Source organism: Euwallacea similis, chromosome 20, assembly GCF_039881205.1.
Source record: "Euwallacea similis isolate ESF13 chromosome 20, ESF131.1, whole genome shotgun sequence".
Lineage (NCBI taxonomy): Eukaryota > Metazoa > Arthropoda > Insecta > Coleoptera > Curculionidae > Euwallacea > Euwallacea similis.
Window position 1 is genome coordinate 317477 of NC_089628.1, and position 17440 is coordinate 334916.

Genomic DNA, 17440 nt, shown 5'->3' on the forward strand with positions numbered 1-17440 from the left:
TACACTACAAACATTTCCAAATACTTCAACAATCTAATGATTAGACATAATTGTTTGCCAGCTAGAGTAAAGATTTCGGCAACATTTTATTGGAGCGGTAAATCCAAACGGATTTGAAATATTTAAGCTAGAACGATTTTTTTGCGACATTTTATTTCCAATTTTTAACTTTGCCTTAATACGAAAAGCGCTTTATGCAGTAAAATAATTATTAAAAATATCCCCAGTAGACCTTGAAACATCAAAGACATGTTGTGGATAACCTCATGTGTTTATATGAAAATCCACGTGCCTAACAATGTTGTGTGGCAACGTGGTGCGCGACCCCGAAAAATCAGACGCATATTTTCATTAGTCATTTAAAATTGGCTCGATGTCTTAATACCTCTGAAGAAAACAAATCTTAAATTTGCCTTTCGTACTGAGAAAACCCGAGAAGAAATTTAAGCAGCATCCCTCAGTTTTTCTTAATCAAATTTAAATATCTTCCTGGTTATTTTTCGAAACAATGTGTAGAATCCTCAAATTGAGCTGATGGTTTCTGTGTTTTGACTTCATTTTAAGTAATAAAAGTTAAAATTTATAATTTTAGTAGAAAATCTTGGCGACCTAAGCCTCCCATCCCAATTTAGTTTAAAAAAATAAAAATTTGAATGGAAAAAATATGAATTTTCTTATATTCAAAATCAAGACATAGTTACAAACCATTTTGCGAGGCTCCTCCGAGAGCCTTTCAGAGCAGAAAAATAACCAATTACAATAAGACTTAAGAATAAATTCTATCCAACCATAGTCCTTTTCCTTCCCCTAGCTCGTACTTCCTCAAACTTGCTCAACACCTCCTTAAACCCCCCCTTATAACCTTCCTTATAGCCCTTTAATATCTTGGGGAATATTTTATCGGCCACCACATGGGTGCTCAGTAAAGCCCTCTCCAACACATACAAGTCAACCCCTTTGTCCTCAGCACTAGGGTCGATATGTGCCAGTCCAAAATCAATTAACACTAACTTCAACTCTTTCAAATTGCTGAAATCATCCTTATTGTGCTTGTTCACAAGTAGCATATTGGAAGATGTTAAGTCACCATGTATGATGCTACCTGCATGCATTTTCCCTAATGTGTTTCCAATTATTATAGACAAGTCTAGTAAAGTTTCTAAAGCTGTCTGCTCAATAAAGTCTTTTAGGACTATGCTATGAATGAAATGTTCCATGAAAATTGTCCTTCGATCAAAATCCACGAAGAAGATCATTGGCGTGGAAATTCCTAAGGTCTTGCATCGGACAATAACCTTGGTTTCGGCTTTAATACGTTCTTTTGTTATGGTTTCATCCAAATGTTTGTGTCTATACTTTTTTGGAAAACGCTCCTTTGCAATGGTTTGTTTACCTAAATATGTTCCTTGGTAGAGTCGTGCCTCAGCTCCTTGTTTAATGAGTGTAAATCCTTCCATAGCCTAATTGACGACAAGGAAAAAGGGGAGTAAATTGATGATAAGCTGTCGTTAAGTGAACTGTGCACTAGCACTGCATTTGGCACCGAGGACAGGAATAGGGAATCTGGAAATAAGAGGCCCAAAGAGTGTTAAGTCAGTTAATACCAATTAGAAGAACTATTAATTCTAAATCAAACAATTTTCCCTTGATATTTTGTTAAGTCGAGCAAAATTAAAATCAGATGAGATTTTTATTTGGTTTTCGAAATTTGAGGTTAAGAGACATAGGTGTTTTTCATCTTGGTGTGGAAGTAGTTCGGAACAGTTCCGAAGTACTATTTTTGTTCTATACAGTACTTCCAAGTTGTAAATTGTAAGCTACGTAAATAAACGTAACACATTGCACATTTTTTATCGTTATTTCATTAATTACTAGAGAGAGAAACTTATATCACACTTTCTATCACAGTAATTAGCTAATAGAGAGCGCTCCAACGAACCAATAATATACAGGGTGTCCTATTAAAAAAATGCAACTTTGTGTCAGAACTAAAAACCAGCAGTGATAAAAAAATTTCGAGCACGCTGCTGAATTGCAACAAAAAAATCTCTAAAACATTTTCTTTTAAACTTTTGCTTTATCTTGTGTTATCACCGAGATACGGCGCCATGTCCAAATGGATTTTTTTTAACACGCCCTGTATGTCGTAAACAAATCAAGTCGACCGTGAACAAATCACATAATAAAATTTCACCTGGAAATCGGGCCCGAGAATGTGCAGTCAGATTTCACACCGAACGTATTGATCTATTACAAGGATTTTTAAACCGAAAAATTCTGTTATTATTTATCATACAAATTCGAGAATTTGATCGGTAAAAAAAGCTTTATTCACACAATAATTAAGATAACACAATTCCGCATTCACAAAATAATCTTTTGTACATATTCTATACAATTCCTTATCAAAAAATACAATTCACGATCACAATCGGAGCCTTTTCGGCGGGTATATTCTTGGGTTAACATCAATCCTCTTAAAAAGTCAATAAATATCTCACGCTGGATAAATTCGTATTAAGCAATTTTGCATTTCTAAACCAAACGCAAGATCGGTAAATAAACAATACATATCGATTTTAAATAAAGACTAGTAGTTAATGTTTTCAAGTTAATCATGGACGTTACAAGATAGGCACGTAATATATTCATGTACATACATAAAACAGATTGTTTGAGCTACAGCAAAATAAATAAATATGTAAGCAGGCAATTCCAAACGAACGTATGTGTGTGTTTGTGTGTGAGTATATGTACTCCTTAATCCTATAAATATTCAATTACCCTGGCTACAGTCGCTAAGTTAGTCAATAGAAGATGCGAAACAGTTCAATAAATAAAAATATCTACATGGTACGAATATTCTCTAAGATACGATCTATTTCTCCGTGGCTTTTTGGATCGGAGTTAACATCAATCCCTTTGCAAGCATTTGTTCTTCTAAGTCTTTGTCCTCGTGCGAGTATCTGTATGTAATTCATTACTATAACATCATTTAAATGCACTTCATCTCACCTTAGCCTATCCTCTTCTAGGACGGCTATTAGAGTGTCGCGTTTCGCCACTATGTCCATCATCTCACTGATGATGCTCTGCTCAATACTCAGGTCCTCTTCAGTTTTTTTCTCACCTGGAATTAAAAGGTTAATTACCGTGTTATGAATTAATGAGGAAAGGAAGCTCGTACTATTATCAAGCCTCTCGCGTAGCTCTAACTGAAGCCTTGAATGTCGGTCCTCGAGTTCTAACTCCTGAGCCCTGACCATAAGTTCTTTCTCGTATCTTCTTAATTCACTACGATCTCTCATTAAATCAAACCATTCCTGAGAAAAATTATAATTTAATTTTGCTTAAAAAAGAGCCCATTGAAATTACCTGTAACAGCTCACTTTCATCCCTAACGCCCTGCTCACCGTCTTCGCCCCTCAGAGCTTTCTCCACCTCCACGCCCCTTTGTTCCAATTCCCGAGTTTTTACTTCGGTTTCCTCGAGTTTTCTTTGGATTTCTTGAGCCATTCTATGCCTGAAACGTTACTAATGGTAATTAAGAGGAAGTTTTTTTATTTTAAGACGTCTCTACCGTTTTAATTGAGCTTGTCTGGATAGTCTCCTAGACTTGCCACTTTTTTTGCCAGATGTGGGCATATCGGTATTGCCCATCGATTGATCTAAAGTGTCGCAGGAGCTTCTATCTTGGAATTTACCATCCGGCATTTCCCCGTCGCTGCTTTCATCTAAAACGTTCTATAAGTCTTAAATTGATGATTTTTACAATGAAGTTTTACCCGTGGCTTTTAAGGTGTAGTTGAGCGGCAATGGTGGAATCGGAGGGGGAGTTACTTCCCGTCTTTTCACGTCTAGCTCTGAGGTGCATTTGCGGGGTTTTGGTTCCTCTATCACAGCTTCCTAGAAACGGAATTAAATTGCGTTTTCGTCTTTTTATGTTACCAAATCCCAAACATTCTCAGTTACATCAAAAGACAAACATTATTTCACAGTACACATAAACGAGCAATTACGGTAGCACTGACATAATGGATTTGAAATTTTAAGAAAATTAGGTTTAGGTCGAGCCTTGGTAAATACGTTACTAAAATCCACATATGGCATTACACAAAACTGAATTTAATATTAAATACTTTATGTTAGTAAAACTCCAAAACAACAAGTGCCTACGCAAACTAGCATTAAAAAAAATCCAAATAAGTGCATATTGGTGCAACAACACTAAACACACTTTTGCATCCATTAAACAACAAAGGGTAATACCACAAACATAAAAGATGCATTCTTACGTGTTTGCACAAGTCCAAACTCGTAAAGGACTGAAATCAGAATATAAAATCACTATAAGAATTGCTTAAAAATAAAAAAAATACATTAAGGATTTAAAGGGTTTTTGTCATGATTTTAAAGTGTTGAAAGTTCAATGCATAGTAACCGAACAACTGTATTGAGTTCAATGGGGCCATAAAGTGTAAGGCCCATTAAACAAATAAAGTTTCAATACGCCAATCAACAATTTCAAAATAACATTTTTGGTCCGCCGTGTATAGGGGTCAAATTCGAGCCTCAGTATGGGAATCTCAGGAACCAGTAAAGATACAGAATCTGTTAAATGGAGGCGAAGTCTCCATTTACCAGGCCGGATTTTTTTTAAGATGCGACCCTTTCTGTTTAAAGTTGCGAGAATTTCATAAGCAAAATCTCATAAATTATGGGAAATTTGCTCTGCCCAGTAAGGCCATTTTGTCATTACATCGCTATGTACTACATTTATAGACTTCTTAAATTTTTTTTTTGTTATCGTTTAAATCACTCAAGTTTGCTTCACACTAAGAAATCAAAACTCACCTTTGACATCGCCTTCGATTTTGGCGACAATTTTGCAAACAATCCCTTTCCCCCAGCACTGGAAGGACTCTTCTTAGTAAAAATCCCCGCAATCAGCTTGGTGATGCTCTTCCTTCTCTCCCGGTCTTTGCTCTTCTTCTTGGGCTTCTCGCTGGTGTCCAGCAAATTTGGATCTGACTTGCAAATCTGTTTCTCACATTCCATTTCCTTCGACTTCGTAACGCTCAAATTTTTCGGTATTTCCGAAATGGATTTGGGCCTCAGCGACAAATTGTTGTTTTCCGAAATCTTCAAACTACCATCTGAATCCCCGCTCTTGGCTCTTCTGAACGAGTTATTGCGCTTCTTGGTGAGGGTGTCATTGGAGTAGAGGAGAGAATTGCGTCTTTCAGTGTTGAGCACTAGAGATTCGATGCTTTCCTGTATGTGCAGGTTGGGCTTTTTGCCGACTTTTTCCCGCAATTTATTAATCTTGTCTTCAGGGCTCAGTCCCAGGTCTTCATTTGATAGCAATCTAGCTCTAGCCCTTGCAGTTTCTTTCATTTTTTCTGCAGTTTTTGAAACATCCGAAGGCCGGTTGTATCGAGGAGGTGCTTTGGGTGCATCTCCAAATAGATTTTTCCTAATGTCAGGCATGCTGAAGTTCTCAGGGTTGGTTAAAGGGGTTGCCGGCAGTTTTCTAACGTCAGTTAAAGTGGAAAATACGCTTAATGGTCTGTTTGAGTTTTGCTTTGGGGTGTAACCGGTCATCGGAGTAGAGAATTTATCGTTGGAGCTTAATTGGACTGAGTTGGAGAGTAAATCTGGGGTGGCATAATTACTAGAAGAATTGGGACTGTTTTTTTCAAGGGAGGAACTGGACTTTTGTAGGTTGTAAGGCCTGCTCGGGCTTAAATTCCCGATATTGCTTCTATTGCGCTTTTTACGCTCCAAGCTCTTATTCTCGGCTTTCATTTTGTTCATAACCATCTCTTCTATTAACTTCTTATTAACATCCCTCTCCTTCTTTATGTCCTCCTTCTTATAAATTACGTCAGGCCGTACTACCGGACTCAAATTCAGAGTTATTTCCTTCGCAGGACTTTGCCTCTCTTTTTCCTCCTGTATTAAATCTGGTTTTTGTGGAGAATCCGATTTACTTTTCCTGCGAGACTTCCTGATGTCAATTGAATCTCTGGCGTTGCCAAACTCCACTTTAGATTGCAGTCGCTGGCAGTGTTCTTCGTATTGTAAATTGTTCTCAATGTTTTCTTTTTGGTCTTTAATTAGTGCCTGTTCAGCTTTGACTTTCGCCAGCTTCTCTTCTAAACGCTGCTTTTGCAGGTTTTCTAGTTTAGCTGAAGGTTTGATTTCTGTGATATTTTTTACTGTAGAGTCGCTGCAGGTGTTCTCCTCAGTAGTAGTGCCAGTCTCCATTATAATCAAACTATCCTCTTCATGATCTGTTAAAGCCTGCTTTTGCTTTAACCGCTCCAAGTCTGCAGGTTTTAAGTCGATGATTTCCCCTCCAAAGGAGTCCTTGACTACCTCACAATAGCCGGTATTTAATGCAAGTTCCTTCTTAGCCTTCGACTCGCTGATAAGGTTTAAACTGTCTTCTTCTTCGTTCTTAAAGAGAACATAGCCATTTTGGCTATCAGCAACACCATCCTCACTGCTCGTCTCTGTGCCAGTATCCATATATTCGATATGATCCAAGTTGCCACTGAGAGTGCTATTCATGGCTTCAGTGAGAATAGTCTTATTTGCCATTTCCTTGGAGCTTTTACCGCATATATGATGGTTTATGGCTTCTTCAAACTCACTCAATTGGGCAATTTTTATGGTTTTCCTCTTCTCGGAGCTGAGGTCCAACTCAATACTGTCAGAGGCGTTTTCCTCGCGGGCCCAGTCGGAGAGTTCCGTTTCAGTGAGAACAGTAGTGGCTTCTGGGGAACTTTTGCCGCTAATAGTTTTGTTGTCCTCTGGGGAATCTTCCTTATGAAGCTTTACATGCAAAGCCTTATGAATTTCCGGTAAAACGCTTTCTAGATTCGGTAATGATTTGGGTTGGTTTAAAGATTTTTTTTCAGTTGTAATGCTTTTAGTTTGCTCTCCTGAAGGGGTGTTCATTGGCGCTAAGGAATCTAAGGCCATTTCCTCTTTGTCACTGCTCTCTTTAGCCGAATGCACCTCCACTCTGGGGATATCAAAACTGGGGGCTTTTTCGCTTGCAGATTCGGATAAAGACAAACTATCGGAAGATTGACTATCGTTCTGTTTTGACCAGTCTATTGAGGGCACCGCAATGGAAGCTTCATGTGCAGGACTGCGCGGCCGGGACTCCGAGCCTTCCTCTTTATTCTCATTAATGGTCGTAATGGTAATATCAGGAGGAGGCAACTCGAGCTTGGACTCCACAGTTTTTCCACTCAAAACAAACCCCCCTTGCGGGGATACTGGTGAGTGCCTCTCATCCAACTTATTGCAAAACACCTGCATGCCAGGACTGACTTCCAAGGCTGGCTTCAGCAGCTTCTGACAGTCAGAAATTGTGTTCTGAAAGCTCTTAAACTTAGTGTCAAGCGTAGAAGCGCTGCCGCTCTTTTGTATACTATTAGTGCCACTTTCACCAAGCAAATATTTCTTTTTCAATTCTAAAGATACTTTCGCAGCTATGCCCCCAGTGCTCTGCGTGCGATTCAAAGCATAGCCCTCAGTTCTAGCCAAGAGCGGTGCGGGTTTTCTGAAAGTTGGTGTGGAAGGTACCAAAGGGCTGAGCTTAAGCTCGATGTTCGGGTTAGTTTTCTCGGTTTTTCTACCGTTGCGCGGTTGCTCAATGTAACCTGCTGTCACCTGCAATCGTTTCGGATAGTGAGATTTGCGACTACCCCGCGATTTGGTCACGAATATGTCGCCGAGGGCTATGGAGGGCAGTTCGCGAGTGGGTGTTGGGTCATCCTGCGCGAATTCCGAGTCTGTGGAGATTTCCGTGGCGGAGTTGTGGATCTCGCTGGACGAGTCCGAGCTGGATTCGCCAGAAACCATCTGGAAATTTAAAGATATTGTTTGTAATTAGTCATTTTTGCTGAAGAGGGGGTTAATAACACAAGTTAGATGAAAGGAGAATCAAATTCCCTAGAAAGCGGCAATTTTTATTTTTGAGCATACTGGCACTTTTTGAGATATTGAGTGACTACTTGGGCCCGGTTTCTTCGCCGGAGGAATATTTTCCACTTTCGGAGCAGCCGTAAGATCACTTGTGAGGATTGAGTAGTTGGTTACGCCTCTTTTACCTTTTCGTGACGCCTGTTATTGGTCTATTGGCAGAATGACGGTTCAGCCCGATCAATGAGGGGACTAAAAGTAGGAACACAATGGATCCCCTAAATTACTGAGGCTGGAAATCTCGAAGTGCGAGCTTATCAATGGGTCTCTTAAAGCGGGACTTACTTATTTCAACCGCGTCTATTAGACGTAATAGATGGACGGAACTGTTCCAGGTTCTACCCTTGGGGATGGGAGCATTTAATTTGTGTTCACAGTTTGCGCGATATTGCAAAGCCATTATGATAATTGTAAACGAGGCTTAAAATGCCTATAAACAAAAGGTTAGAACGAGAAATGTAGGAAACCGGGCCTATATCTCAACCCTTGAAATCATTCTGATCACACGGTACATTAAATTCTGAGTAGATGCGTATGAGACAGAATTTTACAACTATTTTACTGTGAAACTTGGCAATATCTCTTTCATAACTGCTAAATGTATGCCTAGTGAAACGTAATGTTAGAGCTAAAATCTGATTACTACATTACTGAAATTAAACGTGCAATTAAAAACACAAAGGCCACTGCAAATACACGGTTAATAATCCTGCAATAAAATAACTATTAACTGTTAGGCAACACTCACGTGAGCAATGGATTAAACGCTCGATTAACACATAGAAAAAGGCCACTCACTCTCATATAGTTACCTTCCAACCATTGCTTTAACACGTGACTGTTGAGCCCGCTCGGCACACTCATCATCTCAAAAACTACAAAAATCTTGCATAGTAAATACACCACGTCCAAAACTCATCCAAAAGTGAATTGCATTAACTACTATTGAAAAGGATGGGTATTAAAAGCGCCAGGTTCACTCCCAATTTTTATGGACAGAATATTTCTGCCTCTTTTTAAGCGAGTATACAAAATTTTGTAAAAAATTAGTCTTCTTTGTTACTGGATGCAGCAGTCTTTGTCCTTGTCCTTCCTGCCATATTTTGGTGGAAATTTAGACAAATTTTCACTACTCAGCGATTTGCCCCCTTTTATTGATACTTTCTGGGGCCCAGGCACTTCAAAAGACTTCACAACAGCCTTTTGTATGTCTAAATTTCCGGCAGATGTACTTCTGGTACTCAAAGGTTTGGTTATATTCTCTCCTGTATTTTTCTTTCTATTTACTAAAGGAGAGGCAGTGTTGGATCTTGCCCTTTCAGAATTCTCATTGCTCAATTTTTGCTCTTGAGACTTCTGCCTTAAAATCCTAGGGGGGGCTATGGGCAAAGAGTGTTTCCTTCTACGAGGAACTGGAGGTGAGCATGGGATTTCTTTCTTAGACTTATCGAGTTTGGAATAAAGATCTTCAGCGTTGTTTTGCTCCTTTTCAATGCACCTTGAAAAATTTTGTCCCAGAACAGCCTCCTTTTTACATGAATTGAATGAGCATGGCTGCTCCATTTGAGACTTATGGTCTTTAGAATAAAATTCTTCCACGTTTTTTTGCTCGATCGACTTAGAAGGAGTATCGGCGGAACTGCTTTCAATAGCTTTAGAAAAATCTTGCCCTAAAAGAGCTTCCCTTTTGTATTCTGAGCTGATAGAGCTTTCAGGTAATTCAACCTTTTCCAGTGATTCCTCGGAAGAGGAATCGGATGAAGACTCTACAGCTCTGGAGAAGTTGTGCGGTTTGGGACTGATATCGCTAGTGCTTGTGTCTTCGGTCAAAGCTGACATCGCTTCATTGAAGTCTTTTAGTTCCTGCGCGAAGTTTTCAGTTTTAGCTTGAGCTGCCATTTGTTGTTGGAGTTTCAAAAACTCCGGACTGACCTTAGAGGAGACAGAAACGTTGACACACCAGTCGCTTTTGCTCTTTCCAAGATCACCCGTCTTGGGCCGCGTCTTTTTACCGATGTTCTCTATAGTTTCGTCCACAAACTTCTCCAAATCCTTCAAGCTTTCCTCAAAGGACTTCCCGTCGTCATACTTAGTGCTCAAAACTTTTTTCGGCTCTTTCACTGGATATTTCACAGGTTTAAATTCTTTGGTGTCTTCAAATTTCTTTATAGTACCAACTATGGGTTTAGACTTGGTTTTAACTTCAGGCAATTTCCGCGATTTCTCGCAGGTTTTAAAGTTTCCTAAAGACATTCTTTTTGCAACAGGTTTCTCTGGTTTGGGTTCGTCCTCGAGGTCCATGGACTCAAACTTCTTAAGAACATTTTTGACGCTTACTTTATTGACTGCGTCCAAATCAACAGAAGTGCGTGGATTCCTCTTGCGATTGCAGTTGACTTCTGTTTTAGATCGGCTGAGACCCAGTTGAGGCTCAAGTAGGTTTTCCTCGCTGCTGCTATCCTTAGGCACTTCTTTGCCCTTCAAAATAGCCTCAAAGAATGCCACATTGTTCTTCGGTAGTTTGCTGATTATCGAATCTGCTTTTTGAGGCTTTTTCAGCAAGGTTTCCAAGTTCTTGTATTTGACATTGCTCACTGATCTATAAACCTTCCTTTCAGGAGTCTGATGATCCAGCTCTTCCATCCACTTAAGTAGATCCTCCACTTTATCGTCAGATTCTTTTTGCAGTTCCATTGTGGGGTGTTCAGTGGTTTTCTCTAATGCTTTAAAGAGGTCTTCAATACTGCTCGACACATCTTCTTCTTCCTGGTCTTTTTCAGGCTTGAAGACATATTTTTGCGGATCTATGGGCTTCTTCAATTCTTCTTCATTAGCCAGCAAATCTTCGATGTAATTGTCTAAGTCAGCCAAATCTGAATCTTTAACTTCGAAGTTAAAGTCGTTGGTTTTGGCTTCTTTTATCTCTTGATTGGTTTCAGGCAAGCTGTTCTGTTTTATCAAAGGAGATCTAGGTGCTTTTGGTTTCGCTACATTTGCACAAGTCCCCGATCGGGCTAATTTCAAAGGCTTTAAGGGGATTTTGGGAGTTCCAAAGTATTTCTTTGTATCCAAAATTTTGGTATTAACTGCCACTTTAGGTTTGATCTCTTTAGGAAGGTTTACCTTACTCGGAGTGCGTCTGATCACTAAAAGTGGTTGCTCTAACTGAAATTTCGGCTTAAACTCTTGGCCGAAGCTTTTGCGGTGCTCTTTAGGGGGTAAAACGAAGTTTCTCTTAACTTTTCCGGAAGCGAGACTGTCGGAAGTAGCGCTTTTGGCCAAGGGGCTGGATTTAGTGGGAGGTTTGGAGTCAGTTTTGGGGGTAGAGAGAGTTAACTTTCCAACTACTACGTTAGGATCGTGCGCACTAGCCCTGTTCATGTTAAAATCCAAGTCGCTCTCTGCACTATTAAATACTTCGGAATTAATAGAGTAATTACTAGAAGATTTGTTTAGATTTTTGTGGTGATCGTTCAAGATATCGGGGACCGATACGAGAGGTAATAAGTCAAGAGATTTCTTCACCTCAGTGTCCGTGCCCGTGTCCGTTTGGACTACCGGAGGTTCGACTCGCACCTCCTGCTTTCGGAGTTCGCGGGCTCTTATTTCGTCCTCGCCTTCGGTCGCGGTATCCGAGTCCGATTCTGAAATAAATTTCCAACGTTATTTATGGAATGTTAAAGGTTGCACTAATTTATAAAATAAGGGTCATTTCAACTGACAAAAAGCTGATTTTTTTTAAATATAGGAATTTGAAAAGTTAAAAGATCAAGTCGCCATTTTGGACAATATTTTTTTTAACAAAATTTATCAATTTTTGTACATCAAGAACGTCGTTACGTACCATCACTGCTATTCTCGTAGTAGCTGCTGTGATCGGAGCTGCTATACCCGTCCGACCCCGAATGCCTTCCTTTCCGGTAACTGTTCTTAAGCCTTTCAGCCCACTTCATGGTTCCTTCTTTCGTGATTGGCTGCTCCAGGGCATCGTCAAAAGCGTCCTCATCGTCGCTATCAGTATCACTGTAGGAAAACTCAATAACATTTTGAGGTGTATTAAAACGAAAAAACGGACCTCAAACTGGACGAAGAATCGTCACTATCGTCGAGCTCATTAGCGGAAGCTCCAAAGTTCTTATCCGTCCATTCGTCTTCGTCCATTTGACTCAGCGCCTCCTCGTGATCAGAGGAGATGTTTCCAGCGGAAAGGTTTGAAAATTCAATTCTCTCCGGGGTTTGCACTGAAATGAAGAGTTAATGAACACATTTCAAGCAAAAGAGTTTATACTACCTCTATCCAAAAGATCAACTCCTGCAACTCCAGATAAAACCTTCTTCTGGGGACTTCTCCCCGCCTCTCTTAGTCCTAAAGAGAAAGAATTTAGATATAAAAATAATAAAAATTATTTTATACCCTTTTGGCTAGCCTTTCTCGCCAATTTTGAAGGCCGAGGCAACTCGCCCTGCATTCCATAATGATGGATACAGAAAAATCTATATCCATACTGGCCATCTCTGTCAAACATATACGAGCCAAGACGCAGTTGCGAGTGACAATACTGGCACCTATTAAAAATCCCCTCAAAATTATTTAACTTTACTAATAAAGAAAGCATACTTGAAGCATCCGTGGTGGAAAAACCTGCCTTCAGCAGATAAGCGCTCCATTAAATACACGCGCTTACCACAGAAGTGACAAAATTCTGAGCCGCTTTGCATGGGCAGATTTACAGGTTTAAGTTGGATCTATGCACAAGAAAAATTAAGAGCTATTTTGGCAAACTAAATCTTTGGGTAACTAGGTTTCCTTACAGGTTTTTCCACGGGTTTCTCCTTTTCCTGTGGGGCTTTGCTAGCAAGTCTCTCAGTGATGGATGCGACTTTATTCTGGCCCAATTCCCGGTTGGTGCCCTCTTTGAGCTTCAAGTCTAATTGTTTAATGTTGCGATCGATATCCGCATATTTGGCTAGAAGTAATTATTAGTACATATTATGAAACCAGAATTGAAATAGAAAATGTACCATCAGAGCCGTCCTCAGTTTCCAAATGTTTTCTTTCCATTTTGGTCTGTCTTGCCTTGAATTCTTCCCTGCTCCAGCGAGGCACTCGCTCCTTGTCCGCGTTCAAAGTGGAGGGTTTTCCCATTTTGTTTTCTAGTATTTTCTTTTCTATTTGTTTTATATTCCAGTCAGAGGTTTCTAAGAATAAAAAGTTAAAAAATATAATAATGAATACATTCACTAAAACGTCAGTATTTTTAGACTACTATATTACCAATTTTTCCGATTGCTCTCATTAAATCTTTAGGTTTCTTCTCAGCCTGTTGTTTGTTGCTCCATTTGTCCTCCAAACTCTTAATTTTTGAGGCGATATCTTCCTCGGCATTAGTGTTGGCCTGCGGCTTTAAGCCGGGAATTTTGCTATCGTGATCCTGCAAAATTAATTTCATAAACACATATAAAAATACACTGTTATGGTATGTTAGCAGTTAAAAACACACAAAACTATTCGACTGTATTCAGCTAACAATCCTCGTTCATCTTTTTAAGAAGGTTTGTAAATGTGCAAATTTTAGGAAAAATTTGACTCTTCTGCAGTTAACAGGCAAACAAAGTTAAACACCAATATCCACACAACACTCTCCTTACTGGAACGTAAGTAAACTGTTTCTCTAAATCTTTAACTCGATCTTGGAACTTGGGTGCAGTTTGTCGGTACAAAAATATCGAGTAGTCTTCGAAAGGTTCGGAACTATCGGGCTTGCAGTTAGCGTGGAGCATCTGCATACTCTTTAAGAACTGATCTGTTTGTCGTTGCCGTTGCTGCTTCCTCTTCTGCTGTCTGTCTTGGCGATTTGAGGCTATTTCTGCCAAGGTTTTTTGCCGCTCCTCCTTCAGGACAAAACATATAACAGTAATACAAAACAACCCACGTTTGAGGAACTATTTATTTATAATTTAAATACATTTCAAGATTGTATATACGACCAAAAGTAATCCATACATGAAGTGGGGCGCTCAATGTAGGCTTCGGGGTTTACGTACATGTCGAAGATTAAGAGGAGGGGCATTACTATTATTGCTTCTATAAGAAAAAGGAACCACTTGGAGCAGATCTGGAAAATTGGATAAAAAGGTTTGGGTAAATTGGATAAAAAGGTTTGGGTTAATGGGGACAGAGAAGGTGTTTTCAGGCTCATTGCTGGGTTTAAAAAGTTACGTTAACCCAGAGTTTTTTTCCATGCCCTCGCCACATGTCAAGAAAAGGATAAATCTCTTGATTTGTCGGTGAAAACAATAATAAATGTCAACCCACAATTATATTATTAAAAATTCATTTCACCAATATAAAATATACATATTTGTTCCTAAATCGCCATATACAAGAACAATTTTGCTGAAAATTAAAACTACTTCACATCATAACTCTTTAAATTGCGGCACAATCTTGTAGGAAAAAAATACTTACAACACTGGGTCCTACTCTCTCCATCGTCCTTCGCTTCCTCTGTTTTCGGTCTATGCTACAGGGCTTGGGAACCATGATGTCATTGTGCCGTTTATGACGGCTGGACGGTCTGGAGGGCTGATTGTTGCTTGGGATGAGGGAGGGCTGATGGTTGCTGATCTTTATGGACTTTAAGAGAAATTCACCGCGTTTGTTGCTTTCCGGCAATTCCTGCAAGAAACTTGATGATAAGAAATATTCCAACAAAGAAAATAAAAAGGATGAGAGGAACGTACTGATTCCTCTCCTTTGATAATAACCGAGAAATTGGCTGAAGGAACAAAGACAGAGTTCATGTTAATATGGCTGAACTTCGATACGGGCTTAACTTTGGTTTTCACTTCGATGAAATGAGGCTGCTTGCCTTCTTTTAAACATCGGGCTAATTCAACCATGTTCTCTTGTAAGGACTGGAAAACGTCTTCGTATTTCATAATGTTTGTCTTCTTTTCGACTTTCACATCGTCGCACATGTCCCTCTTTCTCACTTGAGCATTCATCACAGACGTAACGTCTGAGTCCAAGTTGCGCGCAATCAACTAAGATTTACCCTAATTTTCTTCTCTCAACACAAAACATTCGCAAAATACAAACCGATCGTCCTTTGGGACCTTTTTTTCTTTTTTCCACTTCAAAATCGTGCTGATTTGACCATTCCTGAACCCGCGTGCACGTTTGAGAACTACTTAACTTCTTGCAGGAATCCCTTATTGTGGCACTCAATTCACCATGCAGCAACGAACATTTCTGCTCCCTCCAGTTACTGGACGTTTCTGGGCATGATTTTTTGAAATGAGACGTTTCGCATACGCCTAGAAAGGCGAGAATTTACTCGTCAAGATGTGTTAAATGTGATCTTTTTTTCTGGCCATATTTATGTTCAGTTTGAATTTACCTTTATATGAAATAGTTTATATTTTCACATTTGTGTAGGACTTTGCCCATTATATACTTACGTACATTTCCCTTCTCGAAGGTACTCAAATCTGGCAGTCTTCGCTTTCCTAATTTAAGACACAGGATGCTTCTGGCGTTGTCCCGGCAAGAATTCACGTTTCCTTTGAGGGATTTTTTTTTGTTCTCAAAAATTTGCTCTAATTTCTTACTCCTTACATGTGATTTATGCTTTTTAAACATGCAGTGATTTGGAGGATTAAAGACGGTTTGACTACTTTTATCGAAAATCATCAGCCGGTTTTTGGAGTCTTTAATCGCGACCCTCTCTGGTATATTAAGCCGAGGGGGAACAATTCCTTTGGAGGTGATTTTAACCAAATTACGAGAAGATCTGTATTCGACGTTCTCGCAGGAAATTTGATTGCTATCAGATGTGTGAATAATTTCGATGTTTACCGATCCAGTACTTGATGTGTGTGACTCTCGAGACCACAAATTATTTTTATTAACGCCTTCAAGATCTTTGCTTCTTGTAACGTCGCCTGGTACCTTCACGAAAGACGGTAGATGCATCCTGTTTTTTAATCGGGAGTGAAAGGAAGGCGATAACTTTTCTTTTGCCACTAAGTCCAACTGTCGCTTTTTGAGTAGTTGATGCTTTCGGATAATTTGTAGAGGGCTGTAGCTCTTAGTGCCGAATATAGTGTTAATGCTAGGTTCTATGGTTTTCACGTTCGGAATCGAAGCTGTCAAGTGCTTAGTAGAAGTAAGAGGTGAACTCGCAGTAGGTTCTACTAAGTGTAGAGTTTGATTGGGTTCTTCTTTGATCAGCTTTACCGATGCGGTCTTAAATTGTTGAGATATAATTATTATGACTATATCAATATAAATATTGCAATTACTAGAAGGGTATTATGGACAACATCATATAGAGAAAACTATTTATAATTGTTTTATCGAATTGAATTTAAATATCTATTACTTTTAGTATGTAGGTACTACAACGAATTTGGAACTGAAGTTTCTCATTTTCCGGCCGAATTTTAATGTAGTGTTCTGCAATCACTGCTGCAAACCGTTCTATATGCAATAATGTTATTTTATAGCTTGTGAATGTGAGGATTTTCGAATATTTTCCGGTAATTCGACTATTTCATAGAAATATTCAGCTATTTTCTATATTCGTCACATCTTTGTACAGTGATTGAGGCTAACTAAAGATAGATCTCTCCACTTCCGATAAACACTTACCATAGAACTACAAGGGCTTTCAGAGACTTTTAAAGTTGGTTTTTTGGGAAGAGTCATGCATTCCAAAGAATCGTCCACGAAAGTTTCACACTGATAAAGGTTCACTTGAGACCGCTCCAAATTTACATCCGCATCTTTTCGTATTGAGACACAATCGCGTAAATTTACAACATTATTATCGGCCTCTGAAAGCTCTTTTTTGCTATTTTTCTTCTCCTTATTCTTTAAAGGCGTCGAGAAAAACCAATTTTTCTCCTGGCACTTTTCATCAAAATTTTCAGCTATCACCGACAGCTTGCTTTCCTTCATTTTTAGTTTCGTTTTCGATAAGGTCAAATTAACACACAGAGGAATGTTTCTTGATTTAAACTTTTTCAATTTTTTATCTAAAAATATTGAAATCATTGCAACGACACGGTGAAGAGTAAAAATGAACCCTTGTGGACATGTACTGAGTTGCTCTTTATCAGCTTTTTCGATGTTTTGATTATTTCATTTTCAACCTTTTTCGGTACGTATATGCCTCTTTCATCATTATAAGTTGTATCAAAAAGATCGACACTTGCACGATGCCTTATGTGCCTCCTCTTTTCAAGACTCTTCAAACTCTTCAAATTGGTAGTAACAGAAGAAGTCTTCTCGTTCAAGGATTTTTGAGCTTCTACGTAAACGTGATGGCATTTATGCTCTCTTTTCACTGAACTTTTGGAGCCTTTAGCATTGGAAATTACTGTCAAATCATCACTAATCAACTGCCTCTGTTTACCAGTAACAAGACCTTTA

The 17440-nt window shown here is 39.1% G+C and overlaps 2 protein-coding genes across 2 annotated transcripts in view; both read right to left on the reverse strand.

Moving 5' to 3' along the window:
- Window positions 1-736: 736 nt before the first annotated feature.
- Window positions 737-1660, reverse strand: Prpk (TP53 regulating kinase). Its single transcript, XM_066400309.1, has one exon. The coding sequence runs from the start codon at window positions 1455-1457 to the stop codon at window positions 780-782; it is 678 nt and encodes a 225-aa protein (XP_066256406.1). The 5' UTR covers window positions 1458-1660; the 3' UTR covers window positions 737-779.
- A 647-nt stretch (window positions 1661-2307) lies between these two features.
- Window positions 2308-17440, reverse strand: part of Mical (Molecule interacting with CasL) — a 39118-nt gene continuing 23985 nt past the window's right edge. Inside the window, exons 13-31 of the mRNA XM_066400308.1 lie at window positions 14471-14680; window positions 13651-13893; window positions 13277-13433; window positions 13024-13200; window positions 12814-12968; window positions 12620-12747; window positions 12416-12567; window positions 12293-12367; window positions 12077-12242; window positions 11846-12024; window positions 11527-11645; window positions 4855-7881; window positions 4296-4325; window positions 3786-3906; window positions 3581-3734; window positions 3376-3523; window positions 3188-3323; window positions 3016-3130; window positions 2308-2966 (exon numbers count right to left, since the gene is read on the reverse strand). Of these exons, the coding sequence (XP_066256405.1) occupies window positions 2879-2966; window positions 3016-3130; window positions 3188-3323; window positions 3376-3523; window positions 3581-3734; window positions 3786-3906; window positions 4296-4325; window positions 4855-7881; window positions 11527-11645; window positions 11846-12024; window positions 12077-12242; window positions 12293-12367; window positions 12416-12567; window positions 12620-12747; window positions 12814-12968; window positions 13024-13200; window positions 13277-13433; window positions 13651-13893; window positions 14471-14680 (5580 nt within the window). The 3' untranslated portion in view covers window positions 2308-2878. The remainder of the gene's footprint in view (window positions 2967-3015; window positions 3131-3187; window positions 3324-3375; window positions 3524-3580; window positions 3735-3785; window positions 3907-4295; window positions 4326-4854; window positions 7882-11526; window positions 11646-11845; window positions 12025-12076; window positions 12243-12292; window positions 12368-12415; window positions 12568-12619; window positions 12748-12813; window positions 12969-13023; window positions 13201-13276; window positions 13434-13650; window positions 13894-14470; window positions 14681-17440) is intronic.

Excerpts from the sequence above, each read along its gene's own strand:
- Prpk (XM_066400309.1), bottom strand. The coding sequence starts at position 1,457 with ATGGAAGGATTTACACTCATTAAACAAGGAGCTGAGGCACGACTCTAC.